We start from the raw sequence: 27,465 nt of genomic DNA on the forward strand, positions 1-27,465 counted from the left end.
ACTGGTATAAACAACTTGGGAGTTAAGCTACTACCACCAGCTGCTGGTGATGTCTTCTTCATGTTACTTTTACAGGAGGATACATTTCTTACTTGAGAATGTCTTCAGAGAATTCATTTTTGATGAGTAATTGCTTTCGAGGAAAAACACATTAGATCAGTACAGTTTGTTTTTTAGTAGAGCTGCACAATCATGCCATATTATTCTATAGAGAAGGTAAAATGAATGAAAAAAGATAGGAATGAGATAAAGTGCCTTAATGTATCCATTACACACCTGGAAATTCCAGCAGTAACAATACCAGATTTAATATGCAGGTAATGATGAGTTAATTTACTAAATGTTATTTTGCCTCTTTTTTTTATCAGTTTCATTGTATTGCTATTCTATTTGTTTGATACCTTTGCCTAAAACACCTTAGAAAGTCAGGATATGTTACAATTGTTTATTTTGAATCAATCGGAACACACTGAATCATGGGTATAGTTTGAACTGGAAACCTTACTATTAAAATGAAGTACCCCTAACCACCACACCACACTGTCTGCCAGTTTAATAATTTGTGTTGTCTTTTTATTTTAGCTCCTTTCACCTGAAGATCTCGTCAATGCCTGCAAGTTGTTTGAAAACTTAAAGCTACCATTAAGGTAACCAGCGTTTCCAATAGTTGATTAAAACGGTCATTTGCTTAATGCATTGGTGTGGCAAGAATTCTTAGAGGACTGCCCATCCTGCATCCTGTTTTGATGAAAGCTTTTGCATTCCATTTCCTTTGCTATTAATCAAAAAAGAAAAAAATAGAGAATTGGCATTATAGTTTTATTTTAATAGTGTGGTTAATAGGAATGTTTTGTAGTTCAAATAGTTAATCTGAGATTTGAAAAAATTTGAAAGATTTGTTCTGTATAACCCTTTTATGGTAACTTAACTACAGTGCCAGTAAAAAAAGTATTCACCCCCAAAACACTGAATCTCAATGGACTTAATTTGTCTTTTTTGACACTGATTGAAAGAAAAAAATAATGTCAAAGTGAAAAAGGATCTGTGCAAAGTGATCTAAATAAATTACAAATATAAAACAGGCAATAATTGAGCACATAAGTGTTCACCCCCTTTAAAGGGACACTTCTAAATCATCACTGGTGCAGCCAATTGGTCTTAGAAATCACTTGTTTAGTTTATTGGACATCACCTGTCTGGGGTTTCAATTGGCTGTAGTCTAAATAGACTTGAACGTGGAAGGGCCAACCTCTGGTGAGTCAGTATGGTGGGATAACCTACACAGTAAAGACAAAAGAGCACCAAGTAAATTCCAGCGATTTCCATTTAGTTCAGCGACCTCAGGATTGCATCTCTGCGTTTTGAAGATGATGAAAGATGTACTCTTGGCTTCATAGGTTGTGCACTGGGACACTTTGTGGCTAAGTGAGAAACGGTCAAGCCAAGGATCAGCACCTTCAAGCTTGAGATCATGGCTCTCAGCTGGAAAAGGGCTCTGTTTTTGGAGGAGATGCTACCTTCAGCTGAAAGAATTTAAGTTTCTTGGGGTCTTTTTATGACCGAAGGAAGAAGGGACAGAGGGATCAACAGGCAGTTTGGAGCGACGTTAGCAGTTATGTAGATATTGTACTGGTCTATCGTTGTGAAGAGAGAGCTGAGCTTTCGATATACAAGTCAATTTACATTCCTAATCTCACCAATGGCCTTGAGTTTTATGTAGTGACCGTAAGAACTAGACTGCAGATCAAACAACGGTAATGAGCTTCCTTCGCAGGATATCTAGACTCAGCCTTAGAGATAGAGTGAGGAGCTCAAATTAGAGCTGGTGCTCCTCCACAGCGAAAGGTGCCAGTTGAGTGTTTCAGGCCTGTGATTAGGGTGCTTCCTCATGGAGGTGTTTCAGGTCTGTCTAAATGGGAGAAGACATTAGGGCAGACCCAGGACAAGCTAGAGAGATTATATCACCTCGGTATCACCCTGGGGAGGTTTGAGGACGTGGTGGAGAAAAGGGACATCTGGGCATTTTTGCTTAGACTGTTGCTCCTGCCACCAGGACCCGGACAAGCAGTAAATAATGGATGGTTGGACGTTTTGGCTTACAGGGCTACCCTTGCATCAAAAAGTATGCTTTTTAATTAAAAACTGTAACCATTTTTATAGACCGATATCCCACCTATTTTTAAGGTTGAGAATATTTGACAGTGGTGTTATGGTGGTTCAACTACAGTCGCACAATGAACAAGAAATGATTACTTCAGCAGTTGATAATGTAAGTCATTTATGATTTTTTTCTAATTTATTCAAATTTCACACCTCACATTAAAGGAAGTGTAAAAATGGTTTATGTATATTTGGGATTACAAGCCCTTTATTTTAATTTCACATACTTTTTATAAGGCATTTTTTTCCTAGAATATGCAATTAACTTACAAAACATGTATGATGTATGTACAAATGTACTGTACACATGGGGCTGTCAAAAGAAACTTTTGGCTAATTCAAAACAAACTGTTTTTGAATACGAAACTAAAGTTCCTTTCTTTAATAAAATATGTAAATATCTCAATTTAATATCATGCCTTTATATGTCTCATGGTGAGCACCACTTACAGGTCGTATTTGGATTCCACCTAAATAAAGTGAAGTATGCCGGTGGTCGGAGTGATCTTCAGTCACAGAAAGTTGCTACAAGTTCTTATAATATTGTTGATGAAGGGACAAACTCTAAAATCCACAAATGCATGCCCACATTTGTCTTCGACGTTAAACCAAAATTACCTTTTTATTTTAGCATTAACAATGTTTTACACATAATGCCTTGTGAATAAAATCCTACACTGGTTAATACTTTTAAAACCAGGCGTTTGGTTCACCCCTTTCAATCCGCAGATTAGTAAAGTCGACATTCACAGCGTTGTGAACTGACACTGCTATCTAATTTAAGTAACGGAGTTGGTCACTCCAGGAATGCCACTGTGCAACTGATAAAGCACATCAACAACCACTAGTGTTGTGCAGGTAATGAGAGTTTTTAATACTCTTATGCCAATATCATTGCTACATATCTCAGATTTGCCTTTGTATGAAGCACTGAAATTGTCGTTTTTTTATGTGGTATACGCACACATTCTTGCATTTGTTTTTCAAGATTAAGGGATCCAGGGTGTGGTCAAGTAAAAACAATGATAAAACACTTAAGTATTATTATGCTGCATTTACCAGGCAATTATTTTGGTAATAGTAGTTCTAACTGAATTCAATTCATTTCGTTCCAACTCTGCACGCAGGTGTCTGATAAAGGGTCTCTTACAGCGGAGGAACTTGCAAAACTTCTTGGCATTTCTGTCCTGTTGTCAAAAGAAAGGTATGTGAAGCACTTTGATTTAACTCAATAGTTTACCACTCATGAGTATTGATTACAAAAGAAAGCACCTGTTTTTTTGATAAGCATAAACTCTTTCAAATATATGAGAATGGATTTGAATTTCTAATCCGGATTTACATCAATATAATTGAGAAAGGGCAAAATAGTTATAGACCTTTTAAAGATGTGGATGGCAACACTGATAACAAAATAGTACATACCGTATATACTCGCGTAACCCAAAAAATTGATCATAAAATCAGACCCCGACTTATACGTCCGTTTTTTTTTTGTTTTTTTTTTTTTGTTTTTTTTTTACATCTTCTTGCCTCCTCCAATTTCACATCAGTTTCTCAGACACATCGAATTTTGTTGCAGCAGCGCAGTTACCAATTTCTTTCGCCACTTCAACAACTTTTAATTTACAACAAGCTTCATATTGTCTTCTGATCAAATGCTCCATCGTAGATAAGGGATGCTGTTACGATAAGGGTGTATGAGGGTGTGAGATACAAAAAACACAAATCTGTGCAAACGTCGCTTCAGAATAGTTCAGGTATTACCGTGTGGTCACGTAGGCACAATACATAGAAAAAAAAGGCAGTGTGCTCCATGGTTACTCTCTCAGGTGGGCGTTAGCATATCATAATCTCTTGTACCAATAGCATGAGTTTTCTGCATTATACGACAAACATTATAAAATACTGGAAATTATACAGTAAAATCAAGCCCCGACTTATCCGTGGAGAACTTAAACACGAGTATATATGGTAACTGCTTTTATTTTTTCTTTGTTTAGCAATGTATAGCTCACAAAGCTAACCTGTCAGCGACGCTTCACATATCATTACAATTTACAGTATCATTGTAGCTAAGCAGTTAATGTGAGAAAATTCCAATTCACGTCACAAAAAACTTGGACCGCACCTTCACTCAGTCAATAAATTGTGTCAGTAATAATAATAATTAATTACATTTATATAGTGCTTTACACAGACAGAGGGAAACCGATTCAACCCCCACCAGTGTGTAGCACCCAAATGGATGATGCTACAGCAGCCATTATTGCGCCAATACCCAAGCACACATTAGCTATTAGGTGGTGAACGGGTGAGAGATAGTTAGCCAATTAGAATCAGGGGATAATTAAGGGTTCAGAATGGACAAGGCCGTAATGGGCAATTTAGCCAAGACATCGAGATACTCCCCTACCCCTTTCGAAAAATGCCCAGGAATCTTTGATTACTACAGAGAGTCAGGACCTCGATTTTACATCCCATCCAAAGGACGCCGCCATATTTACAGCATAGTTGTCCCCATTGGTCCACTACAGCATTGTGATCTACACTCAGATCACGGGCTAAGCACCCCCTGCTGGCCTCACCAACACCTCGTCCAGCAGCAACCTTAGCTTTTTCTAGATGGTCTACCATCCAAGTACAGGCTGGGACGGAACATGCTTAGCTTCAGGTGGAGGACCTGTACTGAAGTGCAGGTAGCATGGCTGTGGCATCTTAGTTTATGTTCTTATAGTATGGTCTGTAACTTAGAATGAAGTTCAATTAAAATAAATTAAAGATGTTAATAAAAACTATTTAAACATTTTAACAGTTTGATGATGAATACAGCTTAGGTAAAAAATAAAACAGTGCGTAAGCCTTCGCCCCTTTCCCTATACTCCCAATCATAATGCACTTAAGAATACATAAAAAATTAGAATATTCAGTCCATCATCAAGCCTGCTTATGTAGCTAATAGCTAAGCTGTCCCAATATCTCATACATGTTCTTCTTACAGATTGCTAAGGCTTCTGCTTCAACTCCATGTCTCAGTAGTTTGTTCTAGAGTCCCACAACTCTTTGCATAAAGAAGTGCTTTCTGGCTTCAGTTTTAAATGCACTTCTCCTTAATTTCCACTGATGCCACTGAGTATGTGATTCACCCTTAAGCCAAATCAATGGTGCTGAATCTACTTTATCAATGACTTTGAGGATTTCAGATACCTGGATTAGGTCCTCATGCAGTCTCCTGTGCTCAAGACTAAACAGGTTTAATTCTCCAAGTCTGTCAGAGTAGGACATGTCCTTAAGTCCTGGGATGCACTTGATAAGAACATAAGAAAACTCAACCGTAGACAGTTCCAAGTTCAATTAAACAGTGATTATGAACATGAGTACCTTTTCACGCTTTAATCCAGCAAACGCTGATCAAATTATCTTCCATCTCCTTCCCATCCGTCTCCTCCAGCATTTTCTTACTCCTTCCCAACTCTGGCACCCTAATTCAGTGAGGCGGCTTTCTTTTATCTTGAGCCCAGGAGTGCTTCTGGGATTGAGACGTTAACCTGTGGAAGCACTTCCAGGTCATACAGAAGAAACAAGCTCCTTTTCCATAGCAGCCTCTGGAGGCACCAAAGGACCCCTACAGGTTTGTCCCTCCAGACTCTAACTTCTAGGCAACACTGCAGGTGTCCGACATTTGAGCCAGTCAGAGGCATACTGCCACCTCTCATGCTGGGGGATGAATCGTCCACAGAACGCCATTTCTCCCAAGTCCTTCTGTTACTCATCCCTAATACCAATAGGGGCTCCACTTGGCCAGGCAGCATCTGCACTCCAGTGGTCCTTCAATTACATCAACCATATAGATATATATATATATATATATATATATATATATATATATATATATACACAGTTAGGTCCATAAATATTTGGACAGAGACAACTTTTTTCTAATTTTGGTTCTGTACATTACCACAGTGAATTTTAAATGAAACAATTCAGATGCAGTTGAAGTGCAGACTTTCAGCTTTAATTCAGTGGGGTGAACAAAACGATTGCATAAAAATGTGAGGCAACTAAAGCATTTTTTTAACACAATCCCTTCATTTCAGGGGCTCAAAAGTAATTGAACAATTGACTGAAAAGCTATTTCATGGGCAGGTGTGGGCAAGTCCGTCATTATGTCATTATCAATTAAGCAGATAAAAGGCCTGGAGTTGATTTGAGGTGTGGTGCTTGCATGTGGAAGATTTTGCTGTGAACAGACAACATGTGGTCAAAGGAGCTCTCCATGCCGGTGAAAGAAGCCATCCTTAAACTGCGAAAACAGAAAAAACCCATCCAAGAAATTGCTACAATATTACGAGTGGCAAAATCTACAGTTTGGTACATCATGAGAAAGAAAGAAAGCACTGGTGAACTCAGCAACGCAAAAAGACCCGGACGTCCACGGAAGACAACAGTGGTGCATGATCGCAGAATCATTTCCATGGTAAAGAGAAACCCCTTCACAACAGCCAACCAAGTGAACAACACTCTCCAGGGGGTAGGCGTATTGATATCCAAGTCTACCATAAAGAGAAGACTGCATGAAAGTAAATACAGAGGGTGCACTGCAAGGTGCAAGCCACTCAAAAGCCTCAAGAATAGAAAGGCTAGATTGGACTTTGCTAAAGAACATCTAAAAAAGCCAGCACAGTTCTGGAAACACATTCTTTGGACAGATGAAACCAAGATGAACCTCTACCAGAATGATGGCAAGAAAAATGTATGGAGAAGGCGTGGAACAGCTCATTATCCAAAGCATACCACATCATCTGTAAAACACGGTGGAGGCAGTGTGATGGCTTGGGTGTGCATGGCTACCAGTGGCACTGGGACACTAGTGTTTATTGATGATGTGACACAGGACAGAAGCAGCCGAATGAATTCTGAGGTGTTCAGAGACATACTGTCTGCTCAAATCCAGCTAAATGCAGTCAAATTGATTGGGCGGCATTTCATGATACAGATGGACAATGACCCAAAACATATAGCCAAAGCAACCCAGGAGTTTATTAAAGCAAAGAAGTGGAAAATTCTTGAATGGCCAAGTCAGTCACCTGATCTTAACCCAATTGAGCAGGCATTTCACTTGTTGAAGACTAAACTTCAGACAGAAAGGCCCACAAACAAACAGCAACTGAAAGCCGCTGCAGTAAAGGCCTGGCAGAGCATTAAAAAGGAGGAAACCCAGCATCTGGTGATGTCCATGAATTCAAGACTTCAGGCTGTCATTGCCAGCAAAGGGTTTTCAACCAAGTATTAGAAATTAACATTTTATTTCCAGTTATTTAATTTGTCCAATTACTTTTGAGCCCCTGAAATGAAGGGATTGTGTTAAAAAAAATGCTTTAGTTGCCTCACATTTTTATGCAATTGTTTTGTTCACCCCACTGAATTAAAGCTGAAAGTCTGCACTTCAACTGCATCTGAGTTGTTTCATTTAAAATTCATTGTGGTAATGTACAGAACCAAAACTAGAAAAAAGTTGTCTCTGTCCAAATATTTATGGACCTAACTGTATGTGTATATATATATATATATATATATATATATATACACAGTATACTGCTCAAAAAAAATTAAAGGAACACTTTTTAATCAGAGTATAGCATCAAGTCAATAAAACATCTGGGCTATTGATCTGGTCAGTTAAGTAGCAGAGGGGGTTGTTAATCAGTTTCAGCTGCTATGGTGCACTAGAGGAGCAACAATGAGACGACCCCCAAAACAGGAATAGTTTAACAGGTGGAGGCCACTGACATTTTTCCCTCCTCATCTTTTCTGACTGTTTTTTCTCTCGTTTTGCATTTGGCTACGGTCAGTGTCACTACTGGTAGCATGAGGCGATACCTGGACCCTACAGAGGCTGCACAGGTAGTGCAACTTCTCCATTGCCAGAAGGTTTGCTGTGTCTCCCAGCACAGTCTCAAGGGCATGGAGGAGATTCCAGGAGACAGGCAGTTACTCTAGGAGAGTTGGACAGGGCCATAGAAGGTCCTTAACCCATCAGCAGGACCCACCGGTATCTGCTCCTTTGGGCAAAGGAGGAACAGGATGAGCACTGCCAGAGCCTACAAAATGACCTCCAGCAGGCAGGCCACTGGTGCGAATGTCTCTGACCAAACAATCGGAAGCAGACTTCATGAGGGTGGCCTGAGGGCCCGACGTCCTCTAGTGGGCCCTGTGCTCACTGCCCGGCACCGTGGAGCTCAAGTGGTATTTGCCATAGAATACCAGAATTGGCAGGTTCTCCACTGGCACGTTGTGCTTTTCACAGATGAGAGCAGGTTCACCCAGAGCACATGTGACAGACGTGAAAGCGTCTGGAGAAGCCGTGGAGAACGTTATGCTGCCTGTAACATTGTTCCGCATAATCGTTTTGGTGGTGGCAGCTCAGTGATGGTCTGGTGAGGCATATCAATAGAGGGACGCACAGACTTCTACAGGCTTGACTGCCATTAGGTATCGGGATGAAATCCTTGGACCCATTGTCAGACCCTATGCTGGTGCAGTGGGTCCTGGGTTCCTCCCGGTGCACGGCAATGCCCGGCCTCATGTGGCGACAGTATGCAGGCAGTTCCCGGAGGATGAAGGAATTGATACCTTTGACTGACCTCAATCCAATAGAACACCTCTGGGACATTATGTTTCAGTCCATCCGATGTCGCCAGTTTGCACCTCAAACTGTCCAGGAGCTCAGTGATGCCCTGGTCGAGACCTGGGAGCAGATCCCCCAAGACACCATCCGTCATCTCATTAGGATGTTGTCAGGCATGCATACGAGCACTTGGGTATGGGGCCATACAAACTACTGAGTACGATTTGGAGTTGCTGCAATGAAATTTCAGCAAAATGGACTAACCTGCCTGCCGCATCATTTTTTCACTTTAATTTTCAGGGTGTCTCTGAATTCAGCCCTCTGTAGGTTGATAATTTTCATTTCCATCAAACGACGTGGCATCCTTTCATTCCTAACACATTACCATACCAGTCCGTATCAGTAGAGATATCCAGCAGGATTTGTTTTCCCATTGAGATCTAATGTGTTTTCAAAGTGTTCCTTTAATTTTTTTTGAGCAGTTTATATACATAAACTTTATGTGTGTGTGTGCGTGTGTGTGTCTGTGTGTGTGTGTACATATATATATATATATATATATATATATATATATATATATATATATATATATATATGGCGGCACGGTGGTGCAGTGGGTAGCGCTGCTGCCTCGCAGTTGGGAGACCTGGGGACCCGGGTTCACTTCCCGGGCCCTCCCTGCGTGGAGTTTGAATGTTCTCCCCGTGTCTGCGTGGGTTTCCTCCGGGCACTCCGGTTTCCTCCCACAGTCCAAAGACATGCAGGTTAGGTGGATTGGCGATTCTAAATTGGCCCTAGTGTATGCTTGGTGTGTGTTTGTGTGTGTCCTGCGGTGGGTTGGCACCCTGCCCGGGATTGGTTCCTGCCTTGTGCCCTGTGTTGGCTGGGATTGGCTCCAGCAGAACCCCGTGACCATGTGTTCGGATTCAGCGGGTTGGAAAATGGATGGATGGATGGATATATATATATATATATATATATATATAAAAAAGCATGTGACGTTTGTCAAGTTAGTAGCTTGTTAAAAATGCAGTTGAGATGGGGCAACGCTTGGCAGCAGCATCTTTTCAATTTAATTTATAAATCCTTACAAAACTGTATTGGAACAAGCCAGAGAGCAAATCTTAACACTATTAATAACATGCATTAATAATTCTAAAATATAATTGTAAAAAAGAAACCGAGAGAATGGGGGCTTCTGTAAAGGCTGCTGCATGGCGTGACACTATCCTCTGAATTTAAATGTTCAGTATATTTAAACTTCACTTTGTGATATGTTTAATTGCTGGGTAAAAACCCATTTTATATTGCCACAAACTGGATAGACCAAATATCAAAAGTTGGGGTACCACCCAAGTGAACCCCATGTAATGCTGGTTAAAGCGAAAGTGAAAAATAACAAAAGAAACCGCCATTGACATGATTCAGTATGCTATCGTATTTGAGTACAGGACCTGCTGTATGTCTTTGTTGCTGCTGGTCCCATGATGAACAGTCACTTCCACTGAGTGGATCATTTAATTAGCACTCGCCCTGTAATGGGTGGGGCCACCAGGAGTGCTTGGGAGGCGTGGTCAGGTGTCTTCCTGATTCTGCACTTAAGAGCTGTGGATGGAGAAGAAAACGAGGTTAGCAAGAGCGCCCTCTCTCCTCCTGGGGTAGAAGTTCTTACCTGTCAGGAGCCTTAAAGGTTGTCCCATAAGCCCACATGAATGACAACATATAATATCTCTGTGTAGGACATAAATGCCTTTTTTAAACAAGATCTAAAACACAGAATTTTATTTAACCAAGTTATCAGTCTCATGTAGTCTCGAGTGACTGTGACTGACCGAATCCATCAGAGGAGTAACTTGAGAAAACAACTTGCACATCTTCTGTTTCACTGGCAAAGATATAACATTCTAGCAACATCCAGAACCACAAATCATTTTGTTTGCAAGGGAATATACAAATAATAATCTTTTGTAGAAGTTGATTAATTTGATGGTTCCATAACCATGAACTAGATTACATGAGCTCTGAAAATTGAGGCTTGGACCTCCACATAGCAAATTTACATTGAAAGTCATGCACTGAAATATTGTTACTTTGAACATTTCAAAATATTAAACAGCAGGTAATGTCCATAAATTCTTAAATACTGTAAAGGAAAAGAAAACCTCAGTTGCTCAGTTTACTGGGATTATTTCAGCCATGGTAAAGAGCTGGTGGGAGTTTGTAAGTTATGTAAGGTAGGTTTTCATGTTCAGTGGATCTGTGTGGGCAGGGGGGAGACGGCACAAGATGACTCAAGCCTGTCCTGTTGGACAACCAGGGGATATAAAACAAAGTGGTTTGAAGTATCAACAGGACTCATTGAACAAACGTCAAGATTGGTGACATTTCTGATACGTTCTTACATTTGTGTGCTTCTCTAATTTTAGGTTGCTTCTTGCAGAAAAGATGGGGAATCTTTGCAGGGATGATTCAGTGGAGGGCCTTCGGTTTTATCCCAACTTGTTTTGACAAAGAAGCAAAAAAGTTTTTTTTTGTTTTTTTTTTTTCTTTTTTTCCTGCTGAGCTTTATGGAAACAGAAATCTCAAAAACCCCTGACTCTGGACTGTGATGTACTTCTTGGCTTCAAGTGTCTGTGGTCACATATTGCTAGAAATCTTACCAGCTGAGTATAAGAAACACACCTTATTCCAGCTTCAGATATTGTCTTTAAGTCTAACTTTAAAGGTAATTTAATTATGGTGCTTATGTTGATGAAATTGAAGCACTGTGGATTAAAATCATTGACTGCTGGAATATCTATAGCTACTGTACTTCTCAAATTTAGTGAAAAGCGTCCTTCCTTAACCATAACGAATACTTGAGTGATGTGTCACACTGACAAAAATAAAACAAAAATACAAAAGTGCAAGACTGTTAAATGTGCGTTATCTCCCTCAAGTCTTTTGGGAATGAAGAATTTGTTATAAAGTTATATATTGATAAAAGAATTTTGGAATAAATATTGTTACGTTGAAATTCTCAAAACATCTCACACTGTGTTCTTTCTTTATAGATTCTTCCTATATAGAAGTATAATCGCCGGGACTTTTGGCACCTTAAAGATTTAAAGAGATTAAAATATTTGTGCAGTTCCTGAAAAAAAAATACACCTATATATATATATATATATGATAGATAGATAGATACTTTATTAATCCCAAGGGGAAATTCACATACTCCAGCAGCAGCATACTGATAAAAAACATATATATATATATATATAATATATACAGTGATATGAAAAAGTTTGGGAACCCCTCTTAATTCTTTGGATTTTTGTTTATCATTGGCTGAGCTTTCAAAGTAGCAACTTCCTTTTAATATATGACATGCCTTATGGAAACAGTAGTATTTCAGCAGTGACATAAAGTTTATTGGATTAACAGAAAATATGCATCATAACAAAATTAGACAAGTGCATAAATTTGGGCACCTCAACAGAGATATGAGATCAATACTTAGTTGAGCCTCCTTTTGCAAATATAACAGCCTCTAGCCGCTGTCCTCCTATATCCTTTGATGAGTGTCTGGATTCTGGATGGAGGTATTGTTGACCATTCTTCCATACAAAATCTCTCCAGTTTAGTTCAATTTGATGGCTGCCGAGCATGGACAGCCTGCTTCAAATCATCCCATAGATTTTCGATGATATTCAAGTCAGGGGACTGTGACGGCCATTCCAGAACATTGTACTTCTCCCTCTGCATGAATGCTTTTGTAGATTTCGAACTGTGTTTTGGGTCATTGTCTTGTTGGAATATCCAACTCCTGCGTAACTTCAACTTTGTGACTGAACATTGGAGGTGATCTGTGGGTTGTCTGTAACCATTCTCACAATCCTGCTCATATGCCGCTCCTGTATTTTTCTTGGCCTGCCAGACTTGCTGGAAGGCCACGGGCACAGTTGCTGTTAAACCCATTTCCTGATTCCATTCCTTACAGTTGAAGCTGACAGTTTTACACCTCTGAGATAGCTTTTTGTAGCCTTCCCCTAAACCATAAGACTGAACAATCTTTGTTTTCAGATCTTTTGAGAGTTGCTTTGAGGATCCCATGCTGTCACTCTTCAGAGAAGAGTCAAAGGGAAGCACAACTTGCAATTGACCACCTTAAATACCTTTATATCTCCTGATTGGACACACCTGTCTATGAAGTTCAAGGCTTAATGAGCTAATCCAACCAATTTGGTGTTGTAAGTAATCAGCATTGAGCAGTGACAGGCATTCAAATCAGCAAAATAACAAGTGGACCCACATTTTTGCACAACCAGTTTTTCATATTTGATTTTTAATTTTAAATTGATATTTTAATTTCATACAACTAAATACTGCTTCACTAAAAATCTTTGTTCGGAAAACACCCCAGTACTCAGATGTTCCTAGGAAATGAAAGACATACCACCATCTTTATATATAATATGCTACCATGGCTGCTCGTTTGTCCAGGATTTTAAATCACCTGAAGCTCGCAAACCGTTAGACCTGTTGACCTAAAATTTGGTACACATATACTACGTGAAGTCTACAATCCACATTCGGGGTGATGATTGACCACCAAGGTTGTTCCTCTTTTTATTTTATTTTATTGTGGTATCAACTCTCGGCTGCAGCAAACGGGACAGTCATGCGGCGCATGCGTATGGGCGCCGTTCTCATCCCTACCACCTTCGCCGTCACTTCCCCTACCTCTTCATATCTTAAATCATTCTTGAGGCAGATTGAAGACTTAAGTCTCAGCTTAAGTGAAAAATTAAAGAAAATGTACTCGGTAATTGCAACACTGACACTGACTTAATCAGTTTTAACGTGAAGAGATGCAGACGAAAGAAGAGAAGCAGCGGGCCGCTAGAGTGGAGAAAAGAAGAGCTGCTCAGGAAGAAGCAAGCGCATCAACCTCTGAGCTAATGAATGCTAAACATACAGAGAAAGAGAATGAAAACTATGAATGGTCAAGTCAAGTGTATTCATCTGCCGTTACTGGTATATACTGGTATATTTTCCCACTTCTATGAGGGGTTGATGTGCCTCATCAACCTTCTCCAAACTGCTTGGTCCTGCACCTCATCGCCAGTCAAGGCCTTTTCCTTCATATCTTGTATATAAATGTTAACACGTGGAAGTGTGTCTGTCTGTCAGGCCCAGTAGTGAGAGGTGGAGTCAGGGTTAGGGCTTCACCTCTGACGAAACAGAAAACTCGCTTAGCTGCTCATAACACAAGCGAGGCGAGCACATCAGCAAACGAAACCTCGGAAAGAAAGAAAGTCACTTGGCCAATAATGCACGAGCGATACGTCCACGTCGGCAAAATAAAACCTCTTAGGAGAGAGATGCCGAGAGTAGTTCCTTTCAATTTCCATCTCTACATTTCAGTTTTTTACTGATGATTTCAATAGTTTCTAGGACCCCGGGCTTTTTACAGCACAGTATATATATATATATATATATATATATATATACACATATATATATACACATACACACACACATATATATACATACATACATACAGTGCATCCGGAACGTATTCACAGCACATCACTTTTTCCACATTTTGTTATGTTACAGCCTTATTCCAAAATGGATTCAATTCATTTTTTTCCTCAGAATTCTACACACAACACCCCATAATGACAACATGAAAAAAAATTTACTTGAGGTTTTTGCAAATTTATTAAAAATAAAAAAAACTGAGAAATCACATGTACTTAAGTATTCACAGCCTTTGCTCAATACTTTGTCGATGCACCTTTGGCAGCAATTACAGCCTCAAGTCTTTTTGAATATGATGCCACAAGCTTGGCACACCTATCCTTGGCCAGTTTCGCCCATTCCTGTTTGCAGCACCTCTCAAGCTCCATCAGGTTGGATGGGAAGCGTTGGTGCACAGCCATTTTAAGAGCTCTCCAGAGATGTTCAATCGGATTCAAGTCTGGGCTCTGGCTGGGCCACTCAAGGACATTCACAGAGTTGTCCTGAAGCCACTCCTTTGATATCTTGGCTGTATGCTTAGGGTCGTTGTCCTGCTGAAAGATGAACTGTCACCCCAGTCTGAGGTCAAGGGCGCTCTGGAGCAGGTTTTCATCCAGGATGTCTCTACATTGCTGCAGTCATCTTTCCCTTTATCCTGACTAGTCTCCCAGTCCCTGCCGCTGAAAAACATCCCCACAGCATGATGCTGCCACCACCATGCTTCACTGTAGGGATGGTATTGGCCTGGTGATGAGCCGTGCCTGGTTTCCTCCAAACGTGACGCCTGGCATTCACACCAAAGAGTTCAATCTTTGTCTCATCAGACCAGAGAATTTTCTCTGTCGTGGTCTGAGAGTCCTTCAGGTGCCTTTTGGCAAACTCCAGGCGGGCTGCCATGTGCCTTTTACTAAGGAGTGGCTTCCGTCTGGCCAATCTACCATACAGACCTGATTGGTGGATTGCTGCAGAGATGGTTGTCCTTCTGGAAGGTTCTCCTCTCTCCACAGAGGACCTCTGGAGCTCTGACAGAGTGACCAACGGGTTCTTGGTCACCTGCCTGACTAAGGCCCTTCTTCCCCGATCGCTCAGTTTAGATGGCCAGCCAGCTCTAGGAAGAGTCCTGGTGGTTTCGAATTTCTTCCACTTACGGATTATGGAGGCCACTGTGCTCATTGGGACCTTCAAAGCAGCAGAAATTTTTCTGTAACCTTCCCCAGATTTGTGCCTTGAGACAATCCTGTCTCGGAGGTCTACAGACAATTCCTTTGACTTCATGCTTGGTTTGTGCTCTGAGATGAACTGTCAACTGTGGGACCTTATATAGACAGGTGTGTGCCTTTCCAAATCATGTCCGATCAACTGAATTTACCACAGGTGGACTCCAATTAAGCTGCAGAAACATCTCAAGGATGATCAGGGGAAACAGGATGCACCTGAGCTCAATTTCGAGCTTCATGGCAAAGGCTGTGAATACTTGTGTACATGTGCTTTCTTAATTTTTTTATTTTTAATAAATTTGCAAAAACCTCAAGTAAATTTTTTTCACGTTGTCATTATGGGGTGTTGTGTGTAGAATTCTGAGGAAAAAAATGAATTTAATCAATTTTGGAATAAGGCTGTAACATAACAAAATGTGGAAAAAGTGATGCGCTGTGAATACGTTCCGGATGCACTGTGTATATATATATATATATATATATATATATATATATATATATATACAGTTTCTCACAAAAGTGAGTGCACCCCTTGCATGTTTGTAAATATTTTATTATATCTTTTCATGGGACAACACTGAAGATATGACATTTTGATACAATGTAAAGTAGTCAGTGTACAGTTTGTATCACAGTGTAAATTTGCTGTCCTCTCAAAATAACTCAACACACAGCCATTAATGTCTAAACCGCTGGGAACAAAAGTGAGAACACCCCTAAGTGAAAATTGCCCAAATTGTTCCCAATTAGCCATTTTCCCTCCTTGTTGTCATGTGACTTGTTAGTGTTACAAAGTCTCAGGTGTGTTAAATTTGGTGTTATCGCTCCCACACTCTCTCATACTGGTCACTGGAAGTTCAACATGGCACCTCATGGCAAAGAACTCTCAGGATCTGAAAACAAGAATTGTTGCTCTACATAAAGATGGCCTCGGCTATAAGAAGATTGCCAACACCCTCAAACTGAGCTGCAGCACGGTGGCCAAGACCATACAGGAGTTTAACATCAAATGTTAATGAACAAAATATTCAAGTGGAAAATCTTCACTGAGTAATCCTGTGTAATTCATTGAGAACAAAATGATGTAACAACAGTCAATGGAAAACAAAATCACCAACCTACTGAGGGCTGATTCAACATCACACCAAAAATCAAAGTCAAAAATTGAAATCACAGGCTGATCCAACCTGCATGAATTTTGTCACGGCAACTCATGAAGTGACTCAGTAGTGCGTGTGACCCCCACATGTCTGAATGTATTCTTGACAATGTCTGGGTGTGGTCCTGAGGAGTCAGCTGATGGTGTCCTGGGGGATCTCCTCCCACACCTGGATCAGGGCATCGGTGAGTTCATGGACGATCTGTGGCGCTACTTGACAGCATCACATGCACTGATGAATAACATCCCTGGGGTGTTCAATTGGATTCAGGTTGGGGGAACGTGTGAGCCAGTCACTGGCTTCAATACCTTCATAATTCATGAACTGCCACATAAGGCCACAAGTGTTAAGCGCGTCCCCCAGGAGAGTGGGCGAGCGAAGCGAGTAGGGGGCTTGCCCCCTAGTGTGTATATGTATATATATATATATATATATATATATCCGGGGAGAGGGAAGTCTGGGCATCTCTGCTCAAGCTGCTGCCCCCGCGACCCGACCTCGTAAAAACGGGAGACAATGGATGGATGGATGGATATATATATACTGTATCTATACACACATAGATGTTTGGGATAAGCACACATTTCTCCTTCTGCTCCACAGTTTAAAATTACAAATCAAATCATTTAGATGTGATTAAAGTGCTCATGGCAGACTTTCATTTAAGGGGATTTGCAAACATTTAGTTCACAACATTTAGAAATGACAACACTTTGTCTACATGGTTCCCCCATTTCAGGGCACCATAATGTTTGTAACAATTGGCATCACAGGTGTTTGTGATTCCTCACATGTGTTTCATGGACTCGTAAGATACCTCAGCATGTTTCTACTCTTTGGAGTCTGTAGCTGACATTGTTCAACATGAAGACAAGAGCTGTGTCAATGAAAGTCAAAGAAGCCATTATGAGGCAGAAAAACAAGAATAAAACAGAGACATCAATCAAACCTTAGGATGACCTAAATCAACTGTCTGGAATATCATGAATAAGAAAAAACACACTGGTGAGCACAGTAATCAAAACAGGACTGGTAGGCCAAGGAAGACCTCCAGTGTAGACAACAGAAGAATCCTCACTATGGTCAATGAAAAAGCCTCAAACGCCTGTCCAACAGATCATAAACAGTCAGAAACAGGGGGCAGATGTGTATGCCAGAGACGACTATCAGCAGAAGTCTTCATGAACTGAAACACAGAGGACACACTGCAAGATGCACACCACTAGTTAGCCACAAAAACAAGATGGTCAGATTACAGTTTGTGCAATAGGACTTAAAAGAGCCTGCAGAATTCTAGGGAAAGGTCTTGTGGACATACGAGACAAAAATGAACCTGCTGTATCAGAGTGATGGCAAGAGCAATGTGTGGATATGATATGTGTAGCGCTTGTCAGGGGGTATGTGAGTGAAGTACAGATTACGTGGCAAACCAGCAGCTGATCGAGCAAAGATGAGGTCAAACAAACACTGCATTTGTTTCCCATTATATCACCGTTTAAGAGGGGGTTATATACAGGTAAAATTATGTTACAACAAACTGCCAGGGACATAAAAAATATTTTGTTGTAATGAAAATTTCGTAGTAATAAGATTCTGTATTTGTTGCTATAGTGCTTTCTTTAACTTGTGTCCAGGCGTCTGCAATCATTTCAATAGCTTCGTTTGCATTAATTTTAATCTCCTCCTGTCTACAAGTTATGATGACGAGAATTTTTCTCAGCATTTCCTTGTGATAATACACTTTCAGGGTGCAAATGATGCCCAAATCCAATGGCTGAAGCACTGCTGTGCAATTGGGTGGGAGGAATTCAACACGGACATTATCTAAATGTGGAAGCCTGTTGTTGGCAGCACAGTTATCAATCAGAAGCCGAATCATCCTTTTCTTCTTCTTTGTATTGTGAGGTTTATGAACTGTTTTGGGATCCCCCCACAAGAAACCTCACATTTTCTTGAATGAGTGCTGCATTAATAGGAATGTTTCTTGAACGAGTGTCACTGAATCAAATAAAAACGGCTTTTTCTGCATCTTCAACTGCAGCAGTTTGCATACATTTGTCTTCTTTTTTTTTTTGCTCGGTCTTTCAAGAAAGTTAACAGTGTCAATGGCGAAATTCCAAATTCACCGGCAACGTCTTTTTTCTTTTTGCTGCAATTGAGAGCTGCAAAAATTTCAAGTTTTTTTTTTCTAATATGAACTGTTATCGTTTTTTCGTTTCTGTAGGAGGGTGACATTGAGCTTAATTCCAATGGATGTTTTTCAAATGTTGATGAGCAATACCATACCATACCATACCATTTTTATTTGTTAAGCGCTTAAAAACACAGCATTACAACTGACCGAAGCGCTGTACAGTTAAAACAAGCAAAACTAAAAGCAAAATATTAAAAACAAACATTAAGAGAGAATTAAAACAGAGACACTAAAAACAGGTCAGGGGACCCAATAAAACAGAGAAATAGCAAAAAGCAAGTGGGAATAAGACAGGTTAAGAATTAAAAGCCAATGTGAAGAAGTGCGTTTTTAGGTGTGATTTGAATGTGGTGACTGAAGTGGCTTGCCTAACCACTAAAGGTAAGAAGTTCCAGAGCTTGGGTGCACAGACAGAAAAAGCCCTTTCACCACGAGCTTTAAAATGTGCCTTGGGAACGGTTAGGAGCAGCTGATCTGCGGATCTAAGAACACGAGGGGGATTGTGACGATGGAGCAAGACACTCAAGTAGGCAGGGGCTAGACCATTTAGTGCCTTATAGGTTAAGAGGAGTATCTTAAAATCAATTCTGAAGCTAACCGGCAGCCAGTGTAGGGTTTTTAAAATCGGTGTAATGTGTTGGCTTCTGCTGCTTCCAGTTAAAAGTCTTGCAGCCGCATTTTGAACCAATAAGCAAAAGGTATCACTGAAAACAAAAACAGTACAAGCAAAGTTCGAAGAAAGAAAAAAAATTACAATGTTTCTGTTTGGGGATTGTTGTGCACAACTGAGCTGCGACCAGAGAACTAACTGCTCTGTGGAAGATTCAGTCAAGCATTTCAAGGTCACTTCGTTGTAATGAAAGTATCTGCTGAATGTACTTCGTAGTAACGAGATTTCTATAGACTTGTGTCATATGGGGAAACTGTCGGGACCATAAAAATACTTTGTTGTAAAGATATTCGTTGTAACGGAATTTTACCTGTATGTGTATATATATATATATATATATATATATATATATATATATATATATATATATATATATATATATATATATATATATACAGTACAGAGAGAGAAAGAGAGAGAGAGAGATGGAGAGAGAGGGAGAAATAGTTAACGACGATATTTGTCTTAGATGGGCATTTTATGTCTTCTGGATAGAAAAGAGTGTTTTTTTGGTTTTCAAAGATTCTTTGTGCAAAAAGCGGCGCAAAACAGTAAGATATTAGATTGTCCTGAAAGAAAGAAACCAACAAAGTGATGCAGCACTTTACCTCCATTTAAAAAACTTGAGATCTTGGTGCTCATACTATGGCAAGCCATTTTAACATTTAATTAGCCATTTTTGGATGTGAAAGCTCACAAGGCAAATTTGATATGAAACAAGGTGATTAAATGCTAAAAAGGCTTTCCATAGCATACAGGCCAATGCTTGATTAAGGTACTTATGATCAATGACATTATGCGTCGTTTGAACCAAAGTGATGAACTGAAGTAGAAACATCTGTGTGGAGGCAATAAAGCCGGGCAAGGGACAAACAGACTGAACAAGGTGAGGCTGTGGTAGATGTGATGGTTTAACATTCAGATCTTATGGTATGGCAAAAGTGAGAACAGGGACAAGACGCGGGGTGCTCATCCTTCATCATCAACGGTTCTCTCAAGCAGACGGGGGTTTCCAGGTGAGCCGTTCAGCCCTTCTGCAGAAGCACAAACACACAAGCAAGGTTGAAGACGGAGACACAGAGATTGACCAGTGAGGGCAGCAAATGAGAAATCTGTCAGGCTTACTTCCTTTTTGAAATTGGAGGATGTCCAGCAGCGCTATCAGCTTAGAACTGGCACAGACCTTTGGGACCCTTGTACCCCTCTCCACAATCCAGAAAAGTCTAATCAAAAGTGTTCTTCATGAAAGAGTGTATGACCAAAAAGCCATTTGTGCGCTGTGGAAGTAAAGCCAAACAATTGACAAGTGCTGAGGTGCAGGAAAATGGCAGCAGGTTCTCTGGCCAGATGAGTCAAAAGGTGATTTCCTACCACAGGAACTTTGTTTTCTCTAACCGAAGAGTTGCTGAATGATGAAAGCCTTAGGCCACTTATGGTTCATGGCCACTTTTGTGTGTTACATTCCCAACGCACAAAAGGAACTATAACTTTTTTTTGCAAAATATGTGACATGTAATGCATAGTGAGGCGCGTTTGGGAGTTTGGATCTATCTATCTATCTATCTATCTATCTATCTATCTATCTATCTATCTATCTATCTATCTATCTATCTATCTATCTATCTATCTATCTTTTGGTACCATCACTTCATGGGAGTTGCACCAAATTATCAGGCTGATTAAGAAGGCAGGCTCATTGTTCTCTGGACGCCCTAGAGGTTGTAGCTAAGGAGAAAATTAAAACATATCTAAGTGCCATTATGAACGAAGCTGCACACCCCCTCTCTGATGCAATAGCAATGAGGATTTTCAGCCAACGAATTATTCAGCAAATTTGCATGAAGAAACACTACAGAGGATGGGGGGGGGGCGCTAAGGTAACTCCTTTATACTAACAGCAATACGCCTGTGTAGTGCCTTACTGGGACTGGCATTGCTCTGTTATCTTTATCCATGTCAGAACTTTCTTCTTTTTTGTAATTATTGTGTGTGTTTGAGGGAGGTTGTTGTTGTTTGAGCTTGTTTAAAAATTAAATTTCCCTCTTGGTACAAATAAAGTACTACCTACAGGTATCTGTCATCTATCTATCTATCCATCTATTATGCACCTTAATAGAAGGATAAGTGTATGTGTCCATCTGGTTGTGATCTCTCTGCCATTCCACCAAATGGCACATCAAAAGCATTAACTGCTTTATTGAACCCTATACCCAATGACATATAACAAAGACATATAATTGCATTGGTCACGTCAACAAATGGTACATCACAAACATTTGTTGTAATGCTTTTTATAGATAGATACATAGATAGAAAAGGCACTGTATGACAGATCAAGGGTCCCCAGCTCCGGTCCTGGAGGGCACCAGTGGCTGCTAATTAACTTCTTTTGAATTAATTTTAATTGACTTGTTTTTTAAAATTTGTTCCTCTGATTTTCTTCATCATTCCTCTGAATTGCTTCATTTCTTTCCTTAAATGGCACCCAAACACAAATGAAATGTGAAGTGAGTGAGCCGACAGAAGAGCAATTAAGTCAAGGCCACCCAATTTCACTCCAACTAGTTGCTTAATTAGGCGCCGATTCTTTTTGTTAATTAAACCTGTTTTTTAATTCCATGGCTTGTTGCCGTTCTCATTGTGCAATAGCAGCCATTTCCAAAATTATTGATTTTCTCTTTTCTAAGAGCTCTGTTCAAATGTTTGTGGACCTGAGAAGACCAACAATCCTGAGACCTTTCTTTATTTTCAGATATTGTATGATGGACACAGTTTGCTAGTCATGTTTTGGCTCATTTTGTATCTCATTATTGTTTGGCAGCTAATTAAAGAAAAAGAAACAATTGAGGGGTCTGAGTCTTCAAAAGCAAGTCAATTAAAATGAATTCAAAATAAGTTAATTAGGTTAACAGGTCACTCATTAAGAAAAGGGTTAGAATGAAAACCTGCATCCACTGCGGCCCTTCAGGACCGGAGTTGGGGACCCCTGTGCTAGATAAATAGATAGACAGATAGATAGATATGAAAGGCACTTTATAATACATAGATAGAGAGATAGTTATGTAAGGCACTATATAATAGATAGATATGAAAAACATTATGTAACAGATAGATATGTAAGGTACTATATAATAGATAGATAGATAGAACTTTATTTGTCCCCAGGGGGAAATTTGCTCATCAGACATTTCCCATTTTCCAATCTCAGTAAACATCCATCCATCCATTTTCCAACCCGCTGAATCCGAACACAGGGTCACGGGGGTCTGCTGGAGCCAATCCCAGCCAACACAGGGCACAAGGCAGGAACCAATCCCGGGCAGGGTGCTAACCCACCGCAGATCTCAGTAAACAATGGCATACAAATTCTCTTGAAGAACATGCAGCCACCCCAGCATGGCAGTTCATCAGTTACCCAGGGCCGGGAGGTAGCAGCACTTTCCGAGGTGCCATCATGCCACTTTAATGTTACTCCATATGAAACTCATATTATATTTGAATGATCTCATGTATTACTCAGCATGCTAGTAATAAATTTAGTGGGATGTTTTTTTCATTCCAATGTTGCACAACAGATGTCTGTGTCTGCAAGTAGTTTAGTTGTGGCAAACATTAAAACATTAAAAAAAAAAACACATTTACTTGTTATGCCAGAAATATTCATTGTCTTTTTTTAAATTAAATTTATAACATATTCAGTGCAACTGTTTGGAGAGCTTTACATTTCCAAATGCCTGGTAAAAGAGAAATAAGGAGCCATATGTTTAGAAAACTAGTGTCTAAACCGTCAGACCTAAAATCACGAGTGCACTTTGAACACCCTTGAGATTCCATAAGTTAATTAGCGATTTTCAAAAAGACCCCGAAACAAGCAGGAGCTGAAGATGGCTGCATTAGGGACTTGGCAGAGCATCACCAGAGAAGAACCTCAGCACCTGGTGGTGTCTATGAATCGCAGACTTCAAGCTGTCATTGCATGCAAGGGACATGTGACAAAGTCCTAAATGTGACGGCTCTAATACACCTGCCATTGCTATGTCACAAACGTTATGGTGCCCTGAAATGGGGGTCCGTGTAGATAAAGGTTTATCACTTTTCCATGCTGTGACCGAAATGTAAGCAGATGCCCTTAAATGAAAGCCTGCAGTGTGCACTTTAATCACATCAGAATTGTTTGATTTGTAGTTTTAGACTGTTGAGCAGAGGGGTCAATCATTTATTATTTTAATTTGTACTATTTGTCTTATTGTGTTCGTTATGTCAGTTTTGTTTCTGTGTGTTTAGATTTGCTGTCTGATGTCCCTTGTGTTTTATGGATGGTTCCCCATGAGGCAGGGCCACGTGTCTATCACCGTTGAGTTTGATGGGGCAGTACATCGACTTTTTATGGTCTATCAATTTATTTTCAAATAAGATACAAGATTTTACAGTACTGTTTATACAAAGCTACTTTAATGCGTTAAAATACAGAATTTGTTTCTGTGAAATGGATTCTGTAAAACCATGCCAATGTGCTCTCATTTGAGAAGGTCCTCAATGCAGAATAGGACGTGCCCAGTGCCAGTGCTAGCTCATTTTGTGCCCTAGGCCAAGCTTGTTGGTGTGCCAACCGACTGTTTTGTAGCTAACCCGTACGGCTGGGTTTTCCCCCCCTTATGATCTGCACCCTAGGCACGTGCCTAATTCACTTTAATGGTGGCACCAGTCCTGGACATGCCTAAACATGGCTCTGTCTCTAATTCATAGACATTACGGGTTTGGAGTCCCAAAAAACATGTCTCAAAAGCGCTTCCAAAAATACCCACTAGAGGGGGAAATCCTGTCAAAAACCCTGGCTAGATACAAAATTGGCATTGTGGATTTTTTTTTTATAAAATAAAAGATTTATTCTTCACAAAATAATGCTCTTCAATAACAATGAAGGATAGGATTTTACCAAAACATTAAGGAAATCCAGTACAACCAAAATTCCCAATATGAAATTCCAAGATCAGTTGAGTGAAATTTCAAAAATCCTGTCAATCATTAAGCACATTAAATTCGCAAAAACCTGACCACTCCTGACAGCATCTGAGTATGAACTGTCAGGAGCTGTGGAAGGCTCTCTGGGTTTATATGGTGGAGGCAGTTCCAGGTGGTGATTGGCAGGTGGCCCCGCCTCTTGGGGAACCACCCGTTAAACACATGGAACATAACCGGGGCTGCTTACATACATAAAACAATACCCACCTATTAACCACGTGTGGACTTTGGCTTATGTGGCTGTTTAAGACTGAAGAATTTATTTTTGTGTTATAATTGAAATCTTTCTATATTCTTATAATGATGGTCATATTTGTGTTGTTATATTTGGAGGACACTAATACAAGCATCAGTTTGGTTGAAAGATATCACCTGTGTGAAACAATAACCTGCTTCGCTAGTTGTAGTTGCTTACATAATGTGGGCACCAGGGGGGCACCCCAGCTCCCCAAGAACCTAACATAAACATGGACATGGACACAAGTTAAAAGGCCGAAAGAATTTATTATTGTGGGAAACGCTTTGAATCAAGTGTTTCACATCAGGGCCACAAGTACAATAAGCATAGTAGAACACAATAACTCATTCCTCCCTTCTCTCTCTCAATCCCTCTTCCACTGCCGTCCAATCCCCCTTGCAAGCTTTGTCCACCTTCCACCCAACTCTGGCTTGTCCATCTGAGGCAGGCAGCTACTTTTATCTTCCACCCAGGAGAACTTCCAGTCTTCTATACACGTGTGGTCTGAAAGCACTTCAGGGTGAGACAGAAACGCTAATGAAGCAGGGCTCCCCAGTCCCTGCAGCGACCCTTGGTGCCACATACACAGACCCCAACAGGGCTGAGTCGAAGAAGTCTATGCCCCATAATGCCCTTTGGGAATCTGAGGCACCGCTGCAACCCAGGGGGGCTGCCACCTACTGCTGCGGGGGAGATAATGGCCTGTGCACGCTCTCTCCCCTCGTCCAGGCTGGGTAAGGCTGCTGGCCATCCCTTAAGTCATAAGTCGTACTTTCAATTTTCTGACCTCCCATTGTGTATTCAAACCTCACAGTTTTACTTCTTTACATTTACTGACATTAAGCTTCATCTGCCACAAATCTGCCCAAACCTGTCTGCTGTCCAAGTCCCACTGTGATGATTCAACAGATTTGAGATTATCTGCCAATCTTGGTATCATCTGCAAACTTGACCAGCTTGTTATTTATATTCCTATCTAAATCATTTATATATATTAAAAATAGCAGCGGCCCCAGCACTGACCCCTGCTGGTCACTACTCTGTTAAGGTTCTTCTCACCATCACCCTCCTCTTCCTGTGTCTGAGCCAATTCTGCACCCTTCTACAAACATCACCCTGCACTCCCACTTCTTGCAGTTTGATGCTCAACATCTCATATGGCACCTTATCAAATGCTTTCTGAAAGTCCAGATTATGATAAATAACATCATAAGCTTCACTTTTACTTTCTCGTATACAAAGCATAGGGAAACAATTGTAATTGTCCAAAGATTCGACGTCGAGATTTTGATGAACCTCGACGTTTTAGACCTCCCTGACTTTCTCGTATATGAAATATAGGGAAAGTACTGGAATCCTCCAAAAAATTCAATGTTGTGATTTTGATGAATCTCCACGTTTTAGGGCTCGTTTATACTTTACACTCAGAACGCGTATGCACACACATCATGGCTGCCACAGGTTCCCAGCGTTCATTTGACGCGTCCTTTGAGTAGGTCCTCAGAAATTAACATGACGTGTGCGCGAGTTGCAGTACCAGCAAAAAGTTGCAGAGCTGTGTGATAAAAGTCGGAACGTGACATCAGAGTCTCTGCTTACTATCTACATGTGGCAGAAAGCCACTTTGCAGATCTTCCGGGATCGACGTGTGTGCTTTGATGTTTGATGAATGGTTCGTGCTTTTCACCCTGTGCTGGCTGGGATTGGCTCCAGCAGACCCCCGTGACCCTGTGCTAGGATATAGCAGGTTGGAAAATGACTGACTGACTGATTGAATGGTTCGATGTGGTGAAGCAAAATGACGACATACAAATGCATTCATGGTGCTTTGATATTCAAACGTCGCATATTCCCCAACATAATGACACGATACATTTTAAAATTCTCACTCACCATCTTCTGTGGCGTCTTTTTTTTTCACAACTGCATCAGAATGTATGGCAACATATTTGAGCCACAGAGAAAAAAATTAGAGACACAATGAAAAGGTCTGTTTTGTGATTAAAGTGGAAATTTTGGCTTTAATCTCAAAATGTCCACTTTAACCTCATACGTTACTTTATCATTAAAGTAGACGTTGTAAACGCCATCTTAAAACCGACCCAGTTGTTAATCACTACCTGCTTCCGGGGCTTCCTCCTGACCTGACAGCAGCAATCGCCACACACAGAACACATTACATTTATGATATTCCAGCTCTCTGCACATTTAGAATTCTTACATTTATACTTGATATCACTCTCATGATGAAATGTGCTAAAGTATGTATGTTACATTCTATAGATAAGTCCTTAACTTCATTTAAATAATGAATTCTTCTTTTGGCTGCTCCCGTTAGGGGTTGCCACAGCAGATCATCTTCTTCCATATCTTTCTGTCCTCTGCATCTTCATTTAAATAATGAATACAGATAATAATTACACATGTGGGGGCGGCACTCACTGTAGGGAGTCGCGTCCCTGGTGTGCCTTGCCTGGAGTTTGCATGATTCCCTGGTGGGTTTCCACAGTGAACTCCGGTTTCTTTCCAAAGACATGAAGGTTTGAGGATGTGGTGACGCTAATATGATGCTAGTGTATGTGTGTGTGTGCTTGTGTTCACCTTGCGATGAGCTGATGCCCCATCCGGAGATTTCTGCCTCGTACCCGATGCTTGCTGGAATGGG

General features: G+C 40.5%; 1 protein-coding gene across 1 annotated transcript in view; it reads left to right on the plus strand.

Annotated features, from left to right (window-relative positions):
- vps36 (vacuolar protein sorting 36 homolog) overlaps window positions 1–11,936 on the plus strand; it is a 76,178-nt gene extending 64,242 nt beyond the window's left edge. Inside the window, exons 11-14 of the mRNA XM_028799250.2 lie at window positions 583–647; window positions 2,185–2,269; window positions 3,288–3,364; window positions 11,218–11,936. Of these exons, the coding sequence (XP_028655083.1) occupies window positions 583–647; window positions 2,185–2,269; window positions 3,288–3,364; window positions 11,218–11,299 (309 nt within the window). The 3' untranslated portion in view covers window positions 11,300–11,936. The remainder of the gene's footprint in view (window positions 1–582; window positions 648–2,184; window positions 2,270–3,287; window positions 3,365–11,217) is intronic.
- Window positions 11,937–27,465: the final 15,529 nt, after the last annotated feature.

The sequence above is a fragment of the Erpetoichthys calabaricus genome, chromosome 4 (genome assembly GCF_900747795.2).
Source record: "Erpetoichthys calabaricus chromosome 4, fErpCal1.3, whole genome shotgun sequence".
Taxonomy (NCBI): domain Eukaryota; kingdom Metazoa; phylum Chordata; class Cladistia; order Polypteriformes; family Polypteridae; genus Erpetoichthys; species Erpetoichthys calabaricus.